At 46.8% G+C, this 17,348-nt stretch overlaps 1 protein-coding gene across 1 annotated transcript in view; it reads right to left on the reverse strand.

The window, feature by feature from the left end:
• GAB2 (GRB2 associated binding protein 2) overlaps window positions 1-17,348 on the reverse strand; it is a 149,808-nt gene that overhangs the window by 53,676 nt on the left and 78,784 nt on the right. Inside the window, exon 2 of the mRNA XM_053385170.1 lies at window positions 11,147-11,447. Coding sequence (XP_053241145.1) covers window positions 11,147-11,447 — 301 coding nt within the window. The remainder of the gene's footprint in view (window positions 1-11,146; window positions 11,448-17,348) is intronic.

The raw sequence follows: 17,348 nt of genomic DNA on the forward strand, positions 1-17,348 counted from the left end.
GAAGTAACGCGCCCCGTTACTTCCGGGTCGCAGTGGAGTGCTACCCGAAAATATTTAAGCTGAAGCGTATTCATTCCGAGGTATGACTGTCAAAGGATGCACAGGCGGTACAGAGGGTAGGGATGTGGGTGGCGCTGTGGTCTAAATCAGTGAGCCTCTTGGGCTTGCCAATCGGAAGGTCGGCGGTTTGAATTGGCGCGACAGGGTGAGCTCCTGTTGCTTGGTCCCTGCTCCTGCCAACCTAGCAGTTCGAAAGCACGTCAAAGTGCAAGTAGATAAATAGGTACTGCTGCAGCGGGAAGGTAAACGGCGTTTCCGTGCGCTCTGGCATTCATCATGGTCCTCCGTGTGCCAGTAGCGGTTTAGTCCTGCTGGCCACATGACCCAGAAAGCTGTCTGTGGACAAACGCCGGCTCCCTCTGCCTGAAAAGCGAGGTGAGCACCACACCCCATAGTCGCCTTTGACTGGACTTAACCGTCCAGGGGTCCTTTACCTTTAAATCCTTATAATGGTAGAGTTGGAAGGGACTACAAGGATCACCTAGTCGAACCCCGTGCAATGAAAGTTTTGCCCAAAGCTGGGCTCAAACCCACAATCATGAGATTAACCGACTGAGCTATCCCTTTCATCTAGGTTGATTCCATTTCTATACTGCCTCTTCTCCCATGGGAGGACAGTGAGCAGTGTATAATGGAATCCAAAAATAGATTTCTAAAATATTAATGAAAAGACAAAGCAATACCAGTTGCAGAAATTACAGTAAGCATTCCTGTCTCAAAGGCCCGGGCAAACAGATAGATGCATTTGCTCAGAGGGGGAGTTCTGCAAATATAAATCTTTGCCGGAACTATTTTAGAAGCCCCTACCGTGCTACAGTGGTACCTTGTGTTACAGACGCTTCAGGTTACAGATGCTTCAGGTTACAAACTCCGCTAACCCAGAAATAGTACCTCGGGTTAAGAACTTTGCTTCAGGATGAGAACAGAAATCATGCTCTGGCGGCAGCGGGAGGCCCCATTAGCTAAAGTGGTGCTTCAGGTTAAGAACAGTTTCAGGTTAAGAACGGACCTCCAGAACGAATTGAGTTCTTAACCCGAGGTACCACTGTATTTGTTGTTTTAATGTAGGTTGTAAACTGCTTCATATGTGATTTCCCCGCTTAAAAACACAAAGCGGCATAGGATTGAAATGAATAATAATAATGTTGTGTAGTCGTTTAGTCGTGTCCGACTCTTTGTGACCCCCTGGACCAGAGCATGCCAGGCACTCCTGTCTTCCACTGCCTCCCGCAGTTTGGTCAAACTCATGCTGGTAGCTTCGAGAACACTGTCCAACCATCTCGTCCTCTGTCGTCCCCTTCTCCTTCTGCCCTCCATCTTTCCCAACATCAGGGTCTTTTCCAGGGAGTCTTCTCTTCTCATGAGGTGGCCAAAGTATTGGAACCTCAGCTTCAGGATCTGTCCTGAATATTATCTGAAAAATAATTCAGTGGTACCTCGGGTTAAGTACTTAATTCGTTCCGGAGGTCCGTTCTTAACCTGAAACTGTTCTTAACCTGAAGCACCACTTTAGATAATGGGGCCTCCCACTGCCGCACCACCAGAGCACGATTTCTGTTCTCATCCTGAAGCAAAGTTCTTAACCCGAGGTACTATGTCTGGGTTAGCGGAGTCTGTAACCTTAAGCATATGTAACCTGAAGTGTATGTAACCCTAGGTACCACTGTAGTAGTAGTAGTAGTAGTAGTAGTAGTAGTAATAATAATAATAATAATAATAATATCCCAGCCCTACATAAGAGATGTCAGGCATTTAATCTGGGGCTTTCTGCCTGCTCGACGCTCACTTCCTCCCAGAAAAGCGACAGGAGTCTCAAGGAGTTAAAAGTTAACTTCTGTTGTCACCAGAGGACCATTGTGAGCACACAGAGTTCTCTGATGGGACCGCTCTGAACTTTGCTTCCAAAGGCCGCTGTGTTCACACTGAGTCCTTTGTGCCCCTGTGTCAGAACAGTCCGTGACTCAGACACCCCCCTCCCCTCCATTCTCGTCCCCAAACATACTTCTCCCCTTGCTTTTATTTCTTCCTCCTTTCCAAAGCTCTTCTGTGGGGAGGGAGAGAAGCAAAACCCATACCAGAGGGGGGCAGGCGGGAACTGTGAGACCCGAGGAGACACACTGTACACACTTCCAAGCTTGTGCTTTTCAGGCCATGCACAGAAATGCAACAAAAGATGGGGAGAATGAATTAATTCAAGCATTTCCTCGAAATGGGCTCCTTTGCGAGCAAATTAATCCTGATTTTTCATGCTCAAGTGTAAGGCATTTGGGAAACCCCACCTGAAGGCATGCAGGGGGTGGGTCATAGAGTTGGAAGGGACCACGAAGGTCATCCAGTCCAACCCCCTGCAATTCAGGAATTTTCACTCAACGTGGGGCTTGAACACACGACCTCGATATTGGGAGTCTCATGCACTACCGATGGAGCTATATGACTCCGTGACACTTGGTCCCTTCGGTTTCTCATTTAACCATTCTTCAGGCATCTGTATTTCTGCATGACTTTGCATTTTACTTAAGTCCTCGTGAAACCCATCGGCATTTTATCGCTTAATATACACACCTTTGTGTGCAATTTTGCCTGCTAATATTTTCTTGCAAGCTATTTCTTTGCACGCAATGCATTTTGTATGTTATTTTCCACTGTCACCTTTGTGTTTAATGTTGTTTGGAGACACCCTTACTCCCCTAGCAAAACTACAATTCCCAGAGTGGTTTAACAATCAATGCCTCTTCACAAGGGACACTGGGAATTGTAGCTCCCTGAGGGGACTGGAGGGTCTCCTAAAAACTTTCAGCAAACGTAACAAACAACAGCTCCCAGACTTCCTTGGGAGAAGCCGCAATTATCTGTTGTGTGCGGGTGATGTCACACGTGTGATGTCACATGCCATGCGCACTGTGGTGCCTGCCGCCACTGTGGCGAGGCCTGCTGCTGCAAGGCCCTGCCCCTCAAGATTGGGGGCAGTGCTGGATTAAACCCTGTTGCAGCCTGTAGGCAGTTGAAACCTCGGGGGCCCCCTTGCAAATTATCTCCTAATACTTGATTGTACAGTCTGTGATAGGAATTTTGAGGTCTTAGATAAATGGCAATGTTCATAACGTACATAGATCAGCACAGGAAGACCGACCTGAAGCCATTTTGATTCCTAAACTGAGCCAATGTTTTCTCTGCAAGGTCAAAGTGGAAAAGCCTCCCCATTGTCTTTTCCTTCACAAATCCTGTCTTAAGGGTATGTCTGTGTTTGAATAAGGTGTGAGCCTGTGACCTGGCCCAGGAACTAAGTATTTATCATTACAAAAGGCTGGCCAGGCTACCCAGGAAATCCAATCAGGAGATAAACAACGAACAACATTCAAATTTTCTGTTTTAGACCGCCTTTACTGTGATGTAGGTGTGATGTATCTGAGGGGTGGTCTTAGGTTACACCCCTTCTGTGATGTATGTATGATGTTTCTGGGGGTGGTCTTGATCTACAGGGTGGCAATTTCCAAAGTCTTTATAAGGCCTTGCGCACCATTTTTCTGGGTCCTCTCTCTCTCCTGCGTGTGAGGGGAGCACCCTGTTGCAACAGATCAATAAAGATCAAACTTACTAGCTGCTTTGCTTCTCAATATTCTCACCTTGGCCTCTGTTATTCTCTCCTACCAATAGGGAACCTATGTAAGGACTCTATATGGGCTCTTGGATACCCCATAAGGGAAAAGGGCAATTTTTGTTTACAACAAGTCATACCTCGGGTTACAGCCGCTTCATGTTGCGTTTTTTTGGGTTACGCACCTGCCGAAACCCGGAAGTACTGGAACAGGTTACTTCCGGGTTTCGGTGGTCGCACATGCGCAGAAGCACTGAATCGCAACCCGCTCATACGCAGACTGGTACGCTGTGGGTTGTGAACATGCATGTATGAGGGGTGCTGCACTCAGGTTGGGCTCGGAGGCCTGCCATTGTAGGAGCACCCAGTTGCTGAAAACAAATCACACTCCTGAGTCCGTGTTTTTGTTCCACGAGCCTTCCTGCTTCAGAAATCTGAACAACGCACCACTTAAGGACTGAAGAAGAGTTTGGCTGCTGGATCGGGCCCATCTAGTCTCATCGCAGCCAGACACAGATGCATTTTATGGGAAGCCTGCACTTGTACCCTGAGCAGTATTTATTTTAAGCATAGCTCAGAGTGGGTTGGGCTGGATTCCTCGTCCGATCCAAAAGTGAGAGGGGGAGGCAGAGAGCTAACTAACAGCACACAAAAGTATGTTTTAGCAAAACAGATGAGAAACTTCGGTTCCCAGATGAGAGTTGGACACCTGCCCATTGGGGCAGGCAAAATACAGACAGCGCCATTCCTAAGAAGCGATTAACATTTCTGCAGCAGGGATAGCCAGTGCTTTGGCGTGAATGCTGCAAGTCAAGCCCAAAGAACGAGACCATGTGGCTCAAGCACGTACCAAGCTTGTGGATAACAAGAACCAGAAATGCCGTGATGGATCACACCAAAGATCCACTCAGAGCCGTGTATGGCTTCCTATAGTGGCCATACAGATAGTTCCTGGAAGCCTACAGTGTTGGATGTGCAGCAGCAGGAATCATTACATTTTCAACTCGAGGGTTAATTATGTTATTAGTAAACCAGCCAACCAAGGGGCATGTGTGGAGGTGTTGCTTACCAACCAGTCAGAGTAGCATAATCTCTAGTGCTCTGATTGGCTATGCACTTCCGAGGTAGTTTGTCCTCTGTGTGTTTGGTTGAATGTCTCCCTGCTCTGTACAAGGCCTGAACTAAGAAAGGCAAAACTTTATTCTGCCTATGCTATGCACTGTTTACCACAGCAAAGTGTTACTGCGATTTCTTTCTCTCTGAGCTCTGCTTGTGTTAAGTGACTTTGCGAAGCAGAAACAAAGACTACTCTTCTGCTCCTGCCCCTTGTCTGCATCGGTTGCTTGGTGGCATGCAACATAGTCATTATGGTTACTAATACAGTGGTACCACGCGACGGTCACCTCCAGACTGGATTATTGTAACTCGCTCTACGTGGGGCTGCCCTTGAGACTGACCCAGAAACTCCAGCGGGTGCAGAATGCTGCAGCGAGACTCCTTATGGGGTCTTCGCTGCGAGATCACATTCGCCCGGTGCTATACCAGCTGCACTGGCTCCCGGTGGAGTACAGGATCAGGTTTAAGGTGCTGGTTCTAACCTATACGGCCTAGGACCCTCGTACCTACGGGACCGCCTCTCCTGGTATGTCCCACGGAGGAACCTACGGTCTGCAAATAAAAACATCTTGAAGGTCCCAGGCCTCAGAGAAGTTAGGCTGGCTTCAACTAGAGCCAGGGCTTTTTCGGCTGTGGCTCTGACCTGGTGGAACGCTCTGTCACAAGAGACTAGGGCCCTGCGGGACTTGGCATCTTTCCGCAGGGCCTGCAAGACAGAGCTATTCCACCAGGCCTTTGGCCAGGGCACAGCCTGACTCCCTCCCTCGGCAATCTTCGCGGAGCTCTGGCCCAATGGTTGCCAGTGGCTTGATTTGAATTAATTTTATAATGAATGATTTTAGAGTGTTGTTTCTGCTGTACTTTTGTACTATTTTATTGTTGTTAGCCGCCCTGAGCCCGGCTTCGGCTGGGAAGGGCGGGATATAAATTAAATTATTATTATTATTATTATTATTATTATTATTATTATTATTATTATTACCTCAGGTTACATACACTTCAGGTTACATACGCTTCAGGTTACAGACTCCACTAACCCAGAAATAGTGCTTCAGGTTAAGAACTTTGCTTCAGGATGAGAACAGAAATTGTGCTCCGGTGGTGCAGCAGCAGCGGGAAGCCCCATTAGCTAAAGTGGTGCTTCAGGTTAAGAACAGTTTCAGGTTAAGTATGGACCTCCGGAATGAATTAAGTACTTAACCTGAGGTACCACTGTACTACTAAGACTAGCCCTCATTAATTTGTCCGGTCTCCTCAAAAGTGGGCAGAGAAATGAATGTAAATTTTGACATTACAGTCGTACCTTGGAAGTCGAACGGAATCTGTTCCGGAAGTCCGTTTGACTTCCAAAATGTTTGAAAGCCAAAGCGCGGTTTCTGAAAGCCAAAGCGCAGCTACTGCAGCCAATCGGAAGCCCCAAAGGCCTGTCGGACGTTCGATTTCCAAAAATAGTTCGCAAAACCGGAGCACTTACTTCTGGGCTTGTGGAATTCAGGAGCCAAAACGTTTGAGAACTAAGCTGTTCGAAAACCAAGGTACGACTATATAGTAGGCTAGCTTCTACACGTACCAAAACATTCCTCTGTCCAGACAATCAAGAGGCATTGTCAGGTTTCAGGGGCACATTCTTGCTAGGCCAAAACATGGAAAAGGGGTGTGAAGGAGGATGAGTGAGGGGTGCGGCCTAGGGAGAATCCCAAGGGCCAGGTAGAGAGGGCTTGAAGGCTATATTTGGTCCCCACTATTGTCTTTGAAGAATGCTGGTCTAAGGGAAAGATTGGTGAATCAAGGAGGCAGTCAGGGCAGGAGAGAAGCTAGAGGATCATCACTCTTGGTGGGAAGGTTCAGCCACATGAGGATTTAGAAGGCATCTATGTGGGACGCGGGTGGCGCTGTGGGTTAAACCATAGAGCCTAGTAACATTCCCTCTTTTTAACTCAGCGGATGCGTTTGCTCAGGCTCGCTAAAGCCTCTCTAATAACTGTTCTGGTATTTTCCCCTTATTCCCTCACTAAAGATAAGACACGACACAGTCTATAAAAAGAGTTTACTCACATTCTGCTCACAATTGGATCCCAGAAGGCAGACTTAGCTTAGAAAAGTAACATACACCTGGAAACTATCTCATAAGGAGACAGTCCCTTTGTCCTCTCTTGGCTGGAAGCTAAGAGAGCATCTTTGGCTAAGCAGATGTTGCTTCTTCGATGCATGTAGTCAAAGAGAGAGAGATGGCTGCCCTGGCCTGTGCTTTTGCTGTTACCTGCACAGGTGAGGCCACACCCACCTCTAGTCACATGCAGAGGAAGTCTGCCCCAGCCCAGAAGGAAACAGGAAGTTTACCTGCTGGCTGGACAAACATTCCTCCCCATGTGTAAACATGCTCACTCTAGGAATGTTGTACTTGACTGCTCTTGTGTTTCACATCCCACCATCTACACCCAGAATGCATCAGGAATATCTATAAACGGCCATATGTCCTCTGTAGGCTTCCTTCTTCCTGTGAACATAAAACAGCTTGGGAGCAATTGATTCCCACACTGAGATGCCTCTTCGCCCTAATGCATCCAGACATGACTGCTGAGTTTGCGGCTGCCGAACGCCGTGGCTTTTCGTTAGGCTAGTTCCGAAGAGATCAGTCTTGGCAGGTGAATTTGCTTCCTTTCCCGGGGCGCTAACCAAGTGCGAGTTCCTCTTGCAAGGCCCTCCTCTCGCCTGCCGCTGAGGTCACTTGGTCGACGCTTGGAGCTTTTCCACTTCAAACAATTCCTCTCCTCCCTCCGGGACGAGTCTGCTCCTAGCTTGTTTTCCACGGTGCCACTGATGACAATAGCCAGACTTCGATTACACATGGAAGTTCTGTATTGATTCTGCAGAACCGGGGCTTGTTTAGCTAACGGGAACTCAAATTGCAGCCCGGACGTCTGACTGATAAATGTCGAGACCAAAGTCCTGCAAAGGGACATCTCCAAAAAGCTAAACAACTTGCATTCCTCAGCGAGGTGCCATCTGGTGGTCCCTCTCCCAAGAACCCAGAATACGGAAACTGGCAATGAGAGCCAGTGTGGTGTAGTGGTTAAGAGCGGTAGACTTGTAATCTGGGGAACCGGGTTCGCATCTCCGCTCCTCCACATGCAGCTGCTGGGTGACCTTGGGCTAGTCACACTACTCTGAAGTCTCTCAGCCCCACTCACCTCACACAGTGTTTGTTGTGGGGGAGGAAGGGAAAGGAGAATGTTAGCGCTTTGAGACTCCTGAAGGGGAGTGATAAGGCGGGATATCAAATCCAAACTCTTCTTAACATTGGAATGGCACCATTAGTGAAGATGCTACATTACCGAGTTATAAGGAGAAAAAGGAGGTTCTGAAGGTATTTTTTAATTTAGTTGGACAAGAAGGAGTTTGGTCATCTTGATATCTGTAAACCCAATGGATAGGCAGTGAGAGAGCCAAGGGCGTGAACAACCAGGGATATATATATTTTTAAAAAGCTTGGAATCTCTCTCTCTCTCGCCTTTGGAATGTAAACACCCTTCAAAGTTTGAGGAGATGTGTCAGGGTTCTTCTCGGCATGGAAGATTTAGCACCACCCAATGACCGCTGTTCTGTTTTAATTTGGAAGAGGTATAGCAAACTTCTAATGTTCTTACAGTCGCGAAATTAAAAGACGCCTGCTTCTTGTGAGAAAAGCAATGACAAACCTAGACAGCATCTTAAAAAGCAGAGACATCACTTTGGTGACAAAGGTCCGTATAGTTAAAGCTATGGTTTTCCCAGTAGTGATGTAGGGAAATGAGAGCTGGACCATAAAGAAGGCTGATTGCCGAAGAATGGATGCTTTTGAATTATGGTGCTGGAGGAGACTCTTGAGAGTGCCATGGACTGCAAGAAGATCAAACAAATTGTCCAATAGCACCCTTAGAGACCAACTAAGTTTGTTCTTGGTATGAGCTTTTGTGTGCATCCTGTATACCTGAAGGAGCGTCTCCACCCCCATCGTTCTGCCTGGACACTGAGGTCCAGCGCCGAGGGCCTTCTGGCGGTTCCCTCGCTGTGAGAAGTGAGGTTACAGGGAACCAGGCAGAGGGCCTTCTCGGTGGTGGCGCCTGCCCTGTGGAACGCCCTCCCAGCAGATGTCAAGGCAATAAACAACTATTTTACTTTTAAAAGACACCTGTAGGCGGCCCTGTTTAGGGAAGTTTTTAATGTCTGACGATGTATTGTTTTTGATATTTGGTTGGAAGCCGCTCAGAGTGGCTGGGGAGGCCCAGTCAGATGGGCATGCATGCATGCATGCATGCATAAATAAATAAATAAATATTGTTATTATTATTATTATTGAGCTGTCACAATACGAATGCTAAAACGGTTAAGGCAATACTCAAGCAGCAATACCATAAAATACTATAAATTCTGCAAGATCGAAACACAGTTCTAATCAAGGTTGCAGATAAGGCTGTGGCCCGAAGGCTCTTTGGAAGAGCAGCAAAGAAGAAGAGGAGGAGGAGGAGGAGGAGGAGGAGGAGTTTGGACTTGATATCTCACCTTTTACTCCCCTTAAGGAGTCTCAAAGCGGCCAACAATCTCCTTTCCCTTCCTCCCTGACAACAAACACTCTGCGAGGTGAGTGAGGCTGAGAGACTTCAGAGAATTGTGACTAGCCCAAGGTCACCCAGCAGCTGCATGTGGAGGAGCAGGGAAGCGAGCCCGGTTCACCAAATTACAAGTCCACCGCTCTTAACCGCTACACAACAAAGGCAGTGTGGACCCAAGCAGACCTCCTTTCGGAAGGTGTTCTGCTACCTCGGTGCCACAGCTGATAAGGCCCTGTCAAATGTAACACACCTCCACTAGCGGCACCAAATGCAGCCTTTGATGCACATCTCAAATGTTTCAGATGCTTTCAGTATCAAAGGAGGCGGTTCTTAAGCTATCTCCGTCACAGGCCATTTAAGGTCAAAACCACCACCGGGTCCCGAAACAAGCTGGAAACCAGCAAAGATCAAACACTGGCAGAGTTATGTGCTCCAGACTGCAGGCTCCAGTTAACAACCACATTTTGGACTCACTGTACTTTTCAAACCGCCTTCAAAGCAGACCCACTTGGAGCATGTAGTATTCTAATGTAGTAATAATACATTTTTATTTATACCCCGCCCTTCCTGGTTTAAAAACCGGGCTCAGGGCGGCTAACAGCAAATATAAAACATTGATTAAAATGCGACTTAAAAAGAGCATAAAACAGCATAGAATACAACATAAAATGCAGCATCAATACCAATAAAATTCAAAAATTCAGGGGTCACTTTTTTTGGAGTGCGGGGAACCCCAGTCAGTAGACATTGAATGATCACTGGGGCTAACTGGCCACGTTGTTCCTACTAGGGCCAGCAAGGAGGTGTGTGAATTAAAATTTAAATGTGGGGTCCCAGAAAGGGTTTCTTCATAGAAGAGGAAAGGGAAAAGGGAACAGAGGATCAGGCTAATTCAAATTGAAGGCCAGGCGGAATAGCTCTGTCTTACAGACCCTGCGGAAGGAGATCAAGTCCTGCAGGGCCCTTGTCTCGTGGGACAGAGCATTCCACCAGGTCAGAGCCATCACTGAAAAGGCCCTGGCCCTGGTGGAGGATAGTCTGGCTTCCTTAGGGCCTGGGACCTTTAAGCTATTATTATTCATGGACCTTAGGGTCCTCTGTGGGACATACCAGGAGAGGCGGTCCCGTAAATGTAGAAACGGCAAGGGCAAGAGTGAACATTATTATATACAGATTAAAAGGACACTATTGCAGTTTTTTAAAATCATGAAATGAAAGGCTGTGGAAGCAAGTGCTAAGCGTATGGCTTTGTTATGCTGCAAGATGGACATATCTATAAGAAGGGAGGACCAGGAATGGATTATTGAACAGGCTAAAGACCCTCAAAATTCATGACGTGGTTCACCAAGAGCACCCAACTTCAGAACGTGGTTCACCAAGAGCCTCCAAATTCAGGATGTGGTTCACCAATAACCCCCAAAATTCAATATGTGGTTCACCAATAACCCCCAAATTCAGGACGTGGTTCACTAAGAGCCCCCAAAATTAATGACATGGTTCACTAAGACACCCCAAATTCATGACGTGGTTCACCACGATCTCCAGTCATTTTTGTTCCCTGTGGACAGCTTGAAAATAATGGTTGCTTTAGATAACACAAATGTACTTGTCAACTTACCTGCTCTTATCCTAGAAAATACATGTCAGGTTTTTCACTTCTACATGTAAGAAACAACCTTTTTCACAAGAGCTAACTGCCTGTTGCTTTAAGGACTTTTTATTCTAAATGGTACCGACGTATGAAGTTAGTTGCCACCACTGTGCCGTGAAATTTCGCGCGTACCTGGGTTCTCCTCAGACTGGTTGAATCCACAGATCTGGCAAATGCAACGGACCCACTTGTTCATATCCTCCTCTGTTTCGGCCACCAGGTAAAAAGTCCTCTCGCTAGTCTTGATATCGAAGACATAGCTGTCCTGCAGCTCCTTCTTGTTGAAGGTCAAGCCGGCGTCCACCTGCTCGCAGAAGTTGAGATTGATCACCCTCAGGGGCTTCTTGGAGTGGTCGTTCTTGTAGTACTCCAGCACATCGGGGTCTCCACTCATTCGCCCACTGCGAAGGATGAACCATCGCTTCTTCCATGCCTAGGAAAGAGAGAAGAGGTTGGGAACAGTATGAATTTCTGGAATTAAGCATCTCCTGGCTAGCATGGCTGAGCCTGTCATGTTTTTTAAAAATAATATTTTATTAATTTTCCAAAAATAGAAAAATACCGTAAATACAGAATACAGTAGTACCTCGGGTTAAGTACTTAATTCGTTCCGGAGGTCCGTTCTTAACCTGAAACTGTTCTTAACCTGAACCGCGGCTGCCACACAATTTCTGTTCTCATCCTGAAGCACAGTTCTTAACCTGAGGTACCACTTTAGCTAATTGGGCCTCTCGCTGCTGCCACGCGATTTCTGTTCTCATCCTGAAGCACAGTTCTTAACCCGAGGTACTGTTTCTGGGTTAGCGGAGTCTGTAACCTGAAGCGTATGTAACCCGAGGTACCACTGTAACAAAAATAAAAATAACAATACAGAAACAAAACAAAACAAATTGACTTCCCTCTAATCCCTTTCCTGGTTCCATAATTTATCGAGATACTGCATGTCCATTGTTAAGTTTATAACATGTTTAAATCACCTGTAGTCCATTCACAATAAAATTACAAGTATTCTTAAAGCCCTGCTAATGTATTAACCTGTGTACATTGCTTCTGTATATATGCAGGATGAAGAGGTTGAATCAGTCCAGATGAAATGGGCACAAGATGTGGGACATAACATTCAAATGGCGGAATGGGAAAAAATATGGAAAAGTGATATAAAATTTACAGCATGTGTGGCAAGCAAAGAAAATTATATGAAAATGATGTATACATGGTATCTAACTCCAGCAAAATGAGCAAAAATGTATAAAACTAGTGAAAGCAAATGTTGTAAATGTAAAGCAACAGAAGGGACATTTTTCCATATGTGGTGGGATTGTAAAATTATTAAGAAATTGGGAAATGATTTACAATGAAATGAAGAAAATGTTTAAAATAACCTTTGTTATAAAAACCAGAAGCTTTCTTATTAGGTATTATAGGAGTGGACTTACCAAAAGTACAAAATAATTTGTTTTATGTATGCAACAATGAGCCTGTCAGGTTTAATACAGCTGACTGTGGTAAAAGCTTCCCAACTCAGGAAAGCCTTGACAGGCTCAACTAATTCTAGATTTTGCCTCAATATTTTTAATAATAATAATAATAATAATAATAATAATAATAATAATAATAATAATATTCTTACACTCTGCCCATCTGACTGGGTTATCCCAGCCTCTCTGGGCAACTTCCTAGCAGACCAACTGGGATGAATAAGCAGCCAATGTCCTGCAAACTACTCCCAAACTTTGTGCAAAGAAATCTGGGATGGATGATCAATAAGCAGGTTGCCAGAGATATCAGAGCCATGGGGCCCAATCCACCAAAAGATTCTACAGTGGAGCCTCGGTTTTCGAACGTAATCCGTTCCGGAACACCGTTCGAGTTCCGAAATGTTCGAAAACCGGAAACTCAGTACGGAAGCCTCAAAAGGGAAAACTCAATACGGAAGCCGCGTTTCATGTTTGACTTCTGAGGTGCGTTCGAAAACCGAAGCATTTACTTCCGGGTTTACGGCATTCGAAAACTGAAATGTTCGTCAATGGAGATGTTAAAAAACCGATGTTAAAAAACCACTGTGTTGCAAAAAGGATAAACAAAATGAAAAGTGCCCGCACAAGACGAGTTAATGAGAGAGAAATAAAGAGAACAAGTGTGTCTGTCTGTGACAGATTTGCTGCCTCATGCAGAAAAATCTCTTGGATGGGCCTTGAACTAGCTGGAAGCAACCTTGAATGGGCAATGAATGCAGAGCTGTGATTTATGGGCGCTGTCAGTAAACTCTGGTCCAGGGCGACAAAGGGCTGAGCAAGACCGTTTGCCAATGCCTGATCTGAGGAAACATTTATTTAGCACAATTGTATCTCAAAACCTCTTCCAACTTGCTCAGGGCAGAATGCACTAAAGTATATAGTCTGAATTAATAAATATAGCTATACTGTGAGTCGTGTGACCTGTAACGTCGTTCTGGAGGGCTTTTAGGGGTTGAAAATGCAAAGTCTAAACGGAAAGCCTTTCTCAACACCAGCAGATTCTTTGCAAGGTTTACATTTATACAGAAAAGCCGCAATTTGCGCAGGGGTTACGTTCCTGATCATCAAGCACTTCTGTGAAATCGTGTGTAACTGAAAAAGCCCGCAAACACCCTGTTCTGCCCTGTCCTTTTAGTGACATCTTTTATGACGTTTCCAAGTCACTTCCAGACTCACACTGATTCACATCCTGAATGCATGTAAACGGAATCCGTTATTAAAAGCATTTCAGTGGGCTGAAGATTGTATTGCTGCGTTTAAAACTCAGCGTGCCCTACATTTGTCAGAGGTAGCACCACTGAGCTCAATGGGGCTTACTCCCAGGAAACTATCCATAGGATTGCAGTCATGGCAGATGTTTCAACAGGGCTGTGGAATTGGGTCTCCCCAAATTCAAACGTGCTAACCGCTAAGCCATCCAGTGCCATATTAAACCCTGTGGTGACCCCTTAGGCCGTCAAAATCTCGGGGGACCCCCCTCTCAAATGGTCTCCTAATACGTTTTTGAACTTGCGGCACACTAACTCACGGAAAGCTCAGTATCCAAAGGTTTCTCGTGTGTGCACTCTGGTGGGATAACATTGAACTAACAAATCTTGATTGTAATTGTCTTTCAAGATTAAAACAATATTATTTTGATCTGTTGTCACGGGGCCCCTAAAAGGGCCCATGGGCCAGGGTCTACTCTGCCTATTTGGCAATCTGGCACTGAAACTTTTCTTTACAGTATGCTGGTCAGCTGGTCCCAATAATCTGAATACTAATCAATAATAATAATAATAATGATGATGATGATGATTTATTTATTTATGCCCCGCCCATCTGGCTGGGCTTCCCCAGACACTCTGGGCAGCTTTCAACAGAATATTAAAATACAGTAATGCATCAAACTTTGGGGACGCGGGTGGCGCTGTGGGTAAAAGCCTCAGCGCCTAGGGCTTGCCGATCGAAAGGTCGGCGGTTCGAATCCCCACGGCGGGGTGCGCTCCCGCTGCTCGGTCCCAGCGCCTGCCAACCTAGCAGTTCGAAAGCACCCCCGGGTGCAAGTAGATAAATAGGGACCGCTTACCAGCGGGAAGGTAAACGGCGTTCCGTGTGCTGCGCTGGCTCGCCAGATGCAGCTTTGTCACGCTGGCCACGTGACCCGGAAGTGTCTTCGGACAGCACTGGCCCCCGGCCTCTTGAGTGAGATGGGCCCACAACCCCAGAGTCTGTCAAGACTGGCCCGTACGGGCAGGGGTACCTTTACCTTTTTTAATGCATCAAACATTAAAAGCTTCCCTAAACAGGGCTGCCTTCAGATGTCTTCTAAAAGTCTGGTAGTTGTTGTTCTCTTTGACATCTGGTGGGAGGGAGTTCCACAGGGTGGGTGCCACTACCGAGAAGGCCCTTTGTCTGGTTCCCTGCTCTCTCTCTCTGTGTGTGTGTTGTACAGCTTGTTTCTACCACCTCAGGGCTGCGCCACCTCCTCCAACCAACCAAGCCATTACTAAAGTTCCCCACACTTCCAATTCAGCATCTATGCATTGAAGCTGAGGTGTCTGCAACTTCCCTGCTCACTTTCGCTTAACTGCTACATGGCCCCCGCAAAGTTGTCTACAATGGGATGTGGCCCTTGGCCCGAAAGTGTTCCCCAGCCCTGCTCTACGCGACACCTCGGTGTCGCTTCCGCTGGTGCGGGACAATTGAAAGCCTTCTCCATCTCCTTCCCAGCTAGCGCAGGACCAATTTCACAAGTCTCCGAACATTCTGCGGCGTTCAATTCTATCTCCCTTTCTCCCGGAAAACATCTGTTTTGTATGTAGGATGGAGCTGGCTGAGTGACGCTCGCTCCGAGGGCTGTTTCTCAGATCATGCGTCTCCCTGCCAAAGCAGCGCATGTATCTGTCGAATGCATATTGGCCCAGCTGTCAGAGACAGACAGCAGGGAGTGGAGCTAGAATGTTAAAAAGCGCAAGAAACAGCGCCGGCCTTTAATCATAGGTTGTCGAGGGAGCGCAGATGAGATCCACCCAGCCCTTGAACACACAGCTGTCCCAGCTAAAGCTGCAGGCCTTCGTATGACGTGCCCCTCCATGCATAACTTGAACACACCGCAGAGAGCATATTTTGCTAGCATTTGTAGGTAAAGCTCAAGGGCACAGGCCCCAGACACCTATGTCCCCTGTGCTGATTTTATAACGTATAGGTGCAATTTTGGGCCACGTTTCCGGGCTGGGGAGACAAACTCTGGCTCATGCTGTTAGGAGGGTTTGTTCTGCATTATAAGGTCCCAACAGGATTTTCATGAGTTACGCTCAATGTGGGTTGGGCTCACTCGTAATCTATTGGCAAGAACTACCGGTTACATGCACGCCAGACAATACAAAACTAAGCACCCTTTGGAGAAAGGGGATACAGCAAAGTTTTTTCCCACCCCCTCTGAGAATTCGGGGAAATGCAATGAAACTGAATGATGGACGATTCGGGACAGCAAATCTCTTATGTTCGCAAGACTAAAAAAAAAATGTATCCTACTCAATGTTTAGTGAATTTATGGGACGCGGGTGGCGCTGTTGGTTAAACCACAGAGCCTAGGATGTGCCGATCAGAAGGTTGGTGGTTCGAATCCCCGTGACGGGGTGAGCTCCCGTTGCTCGGTCCCTGCTCCTGCCAACCTAGCAGTTCGAAAGCACTTCAAAGTGCAAGTAGATAAATAGGTACCACTCCGGTGGGAAGGTAAACGGCATTTCTGTGCACTGCTCTGGTTCGCCAGAAGTGGCTTAGTCATGCTGGCCACATGACCCAAAAGCTGTACGCCGGCTCCCTCGGCCAATAAAGCGAGATGAGCGCCGCAACCCCAGAGTCGGCCACGACTGGACCTAATGGTCAGGGGTCCCTTTACCTTTACTCAACATTTAACATGACTTCTCTCTCTCTCTCTCTCTCTCTCTCTCTCTCTCTCACACACACACACACACACACACACACACACACCACACCATTCCTTTTCTATCCCATCCAACCACGGCACACACTTAGAAGTCTCCTGTCACCCGTCAATGCAATATTCAGCAACTGCAGATAATCACAACTTGTGCCGCAATTGGAAAAAGAATTAAGGTGGCAGGCATCTGGGACCTTACTGGCACTGTGTTTTGCAGTGTGACTAACCGCCCTGTAGGCAAAGTATTAAATACAGTTATATCTCTTGTTACCTTTGCTTCATAATATGTTTTTTCAGGTTGTGCCCCTTGGCAACCCGGAAGTACCGGAAATGGTTACTTCCAGGTTTCGCCACTCGCGCATGCGCAATGCGCAAAATGACGTCACGCGCGTGCACAGAAGTGGCGAATTGTGACCCGTGCGTGCGCAGATGCGGGTTGCCTTCCTTTCAGGTTGCGAACGGGGCTCCGGAACAGATCCCATTCGCAACCAGAGGTACCGCTAAATGGTTTTTAAGTAGGAGAGGATGGGTTTAGAGTTGCGCAGCCTTGGACACAAGACCTAAGGTTAACACAGTGCAGGTGGATTCAAAGCATTGCCTCCCTGTCTCCAAATGTCCCATTTGTGTTAGGGACACCCCCCCTTTAAAAAAACCTGCACCCCTGATTATTTGTGCTCATAATGGTATCAGGTGGTTACAGACGACACTGCTTTCAACACTGGTTTGGCCTGCAAGTGTTTCCTGGTGGACACACTGCTTTGTTTCCAAATCAGTGCATGGCCTGTAACTTCCGGCAGAAACCCTGTCTTTTCATACGTCAACTGTTTCGATTCATTACTACTTTTGTCTCGTGTGTTTTTTGCTGTGCTACAGAACAAGGTTACTGCCCCTC

The sequence above is a fragment of the Podarcis raffonei genome, chromosome 4, assembly GCF_027172205.1.
Source record: "Podarcis raffonei isolate rPodRaf1 chromosome 4, rPodRaf1.pri, whole genome shotgun sequence".
In the NCBI taxonomy this organism is placed as follows: domain Eukaryota; kingdom Metazoa; phylum Chordata; class Lepidosauria; order Squamata; family Lacertidae; genus Podarcis; species Podarcis raffonei.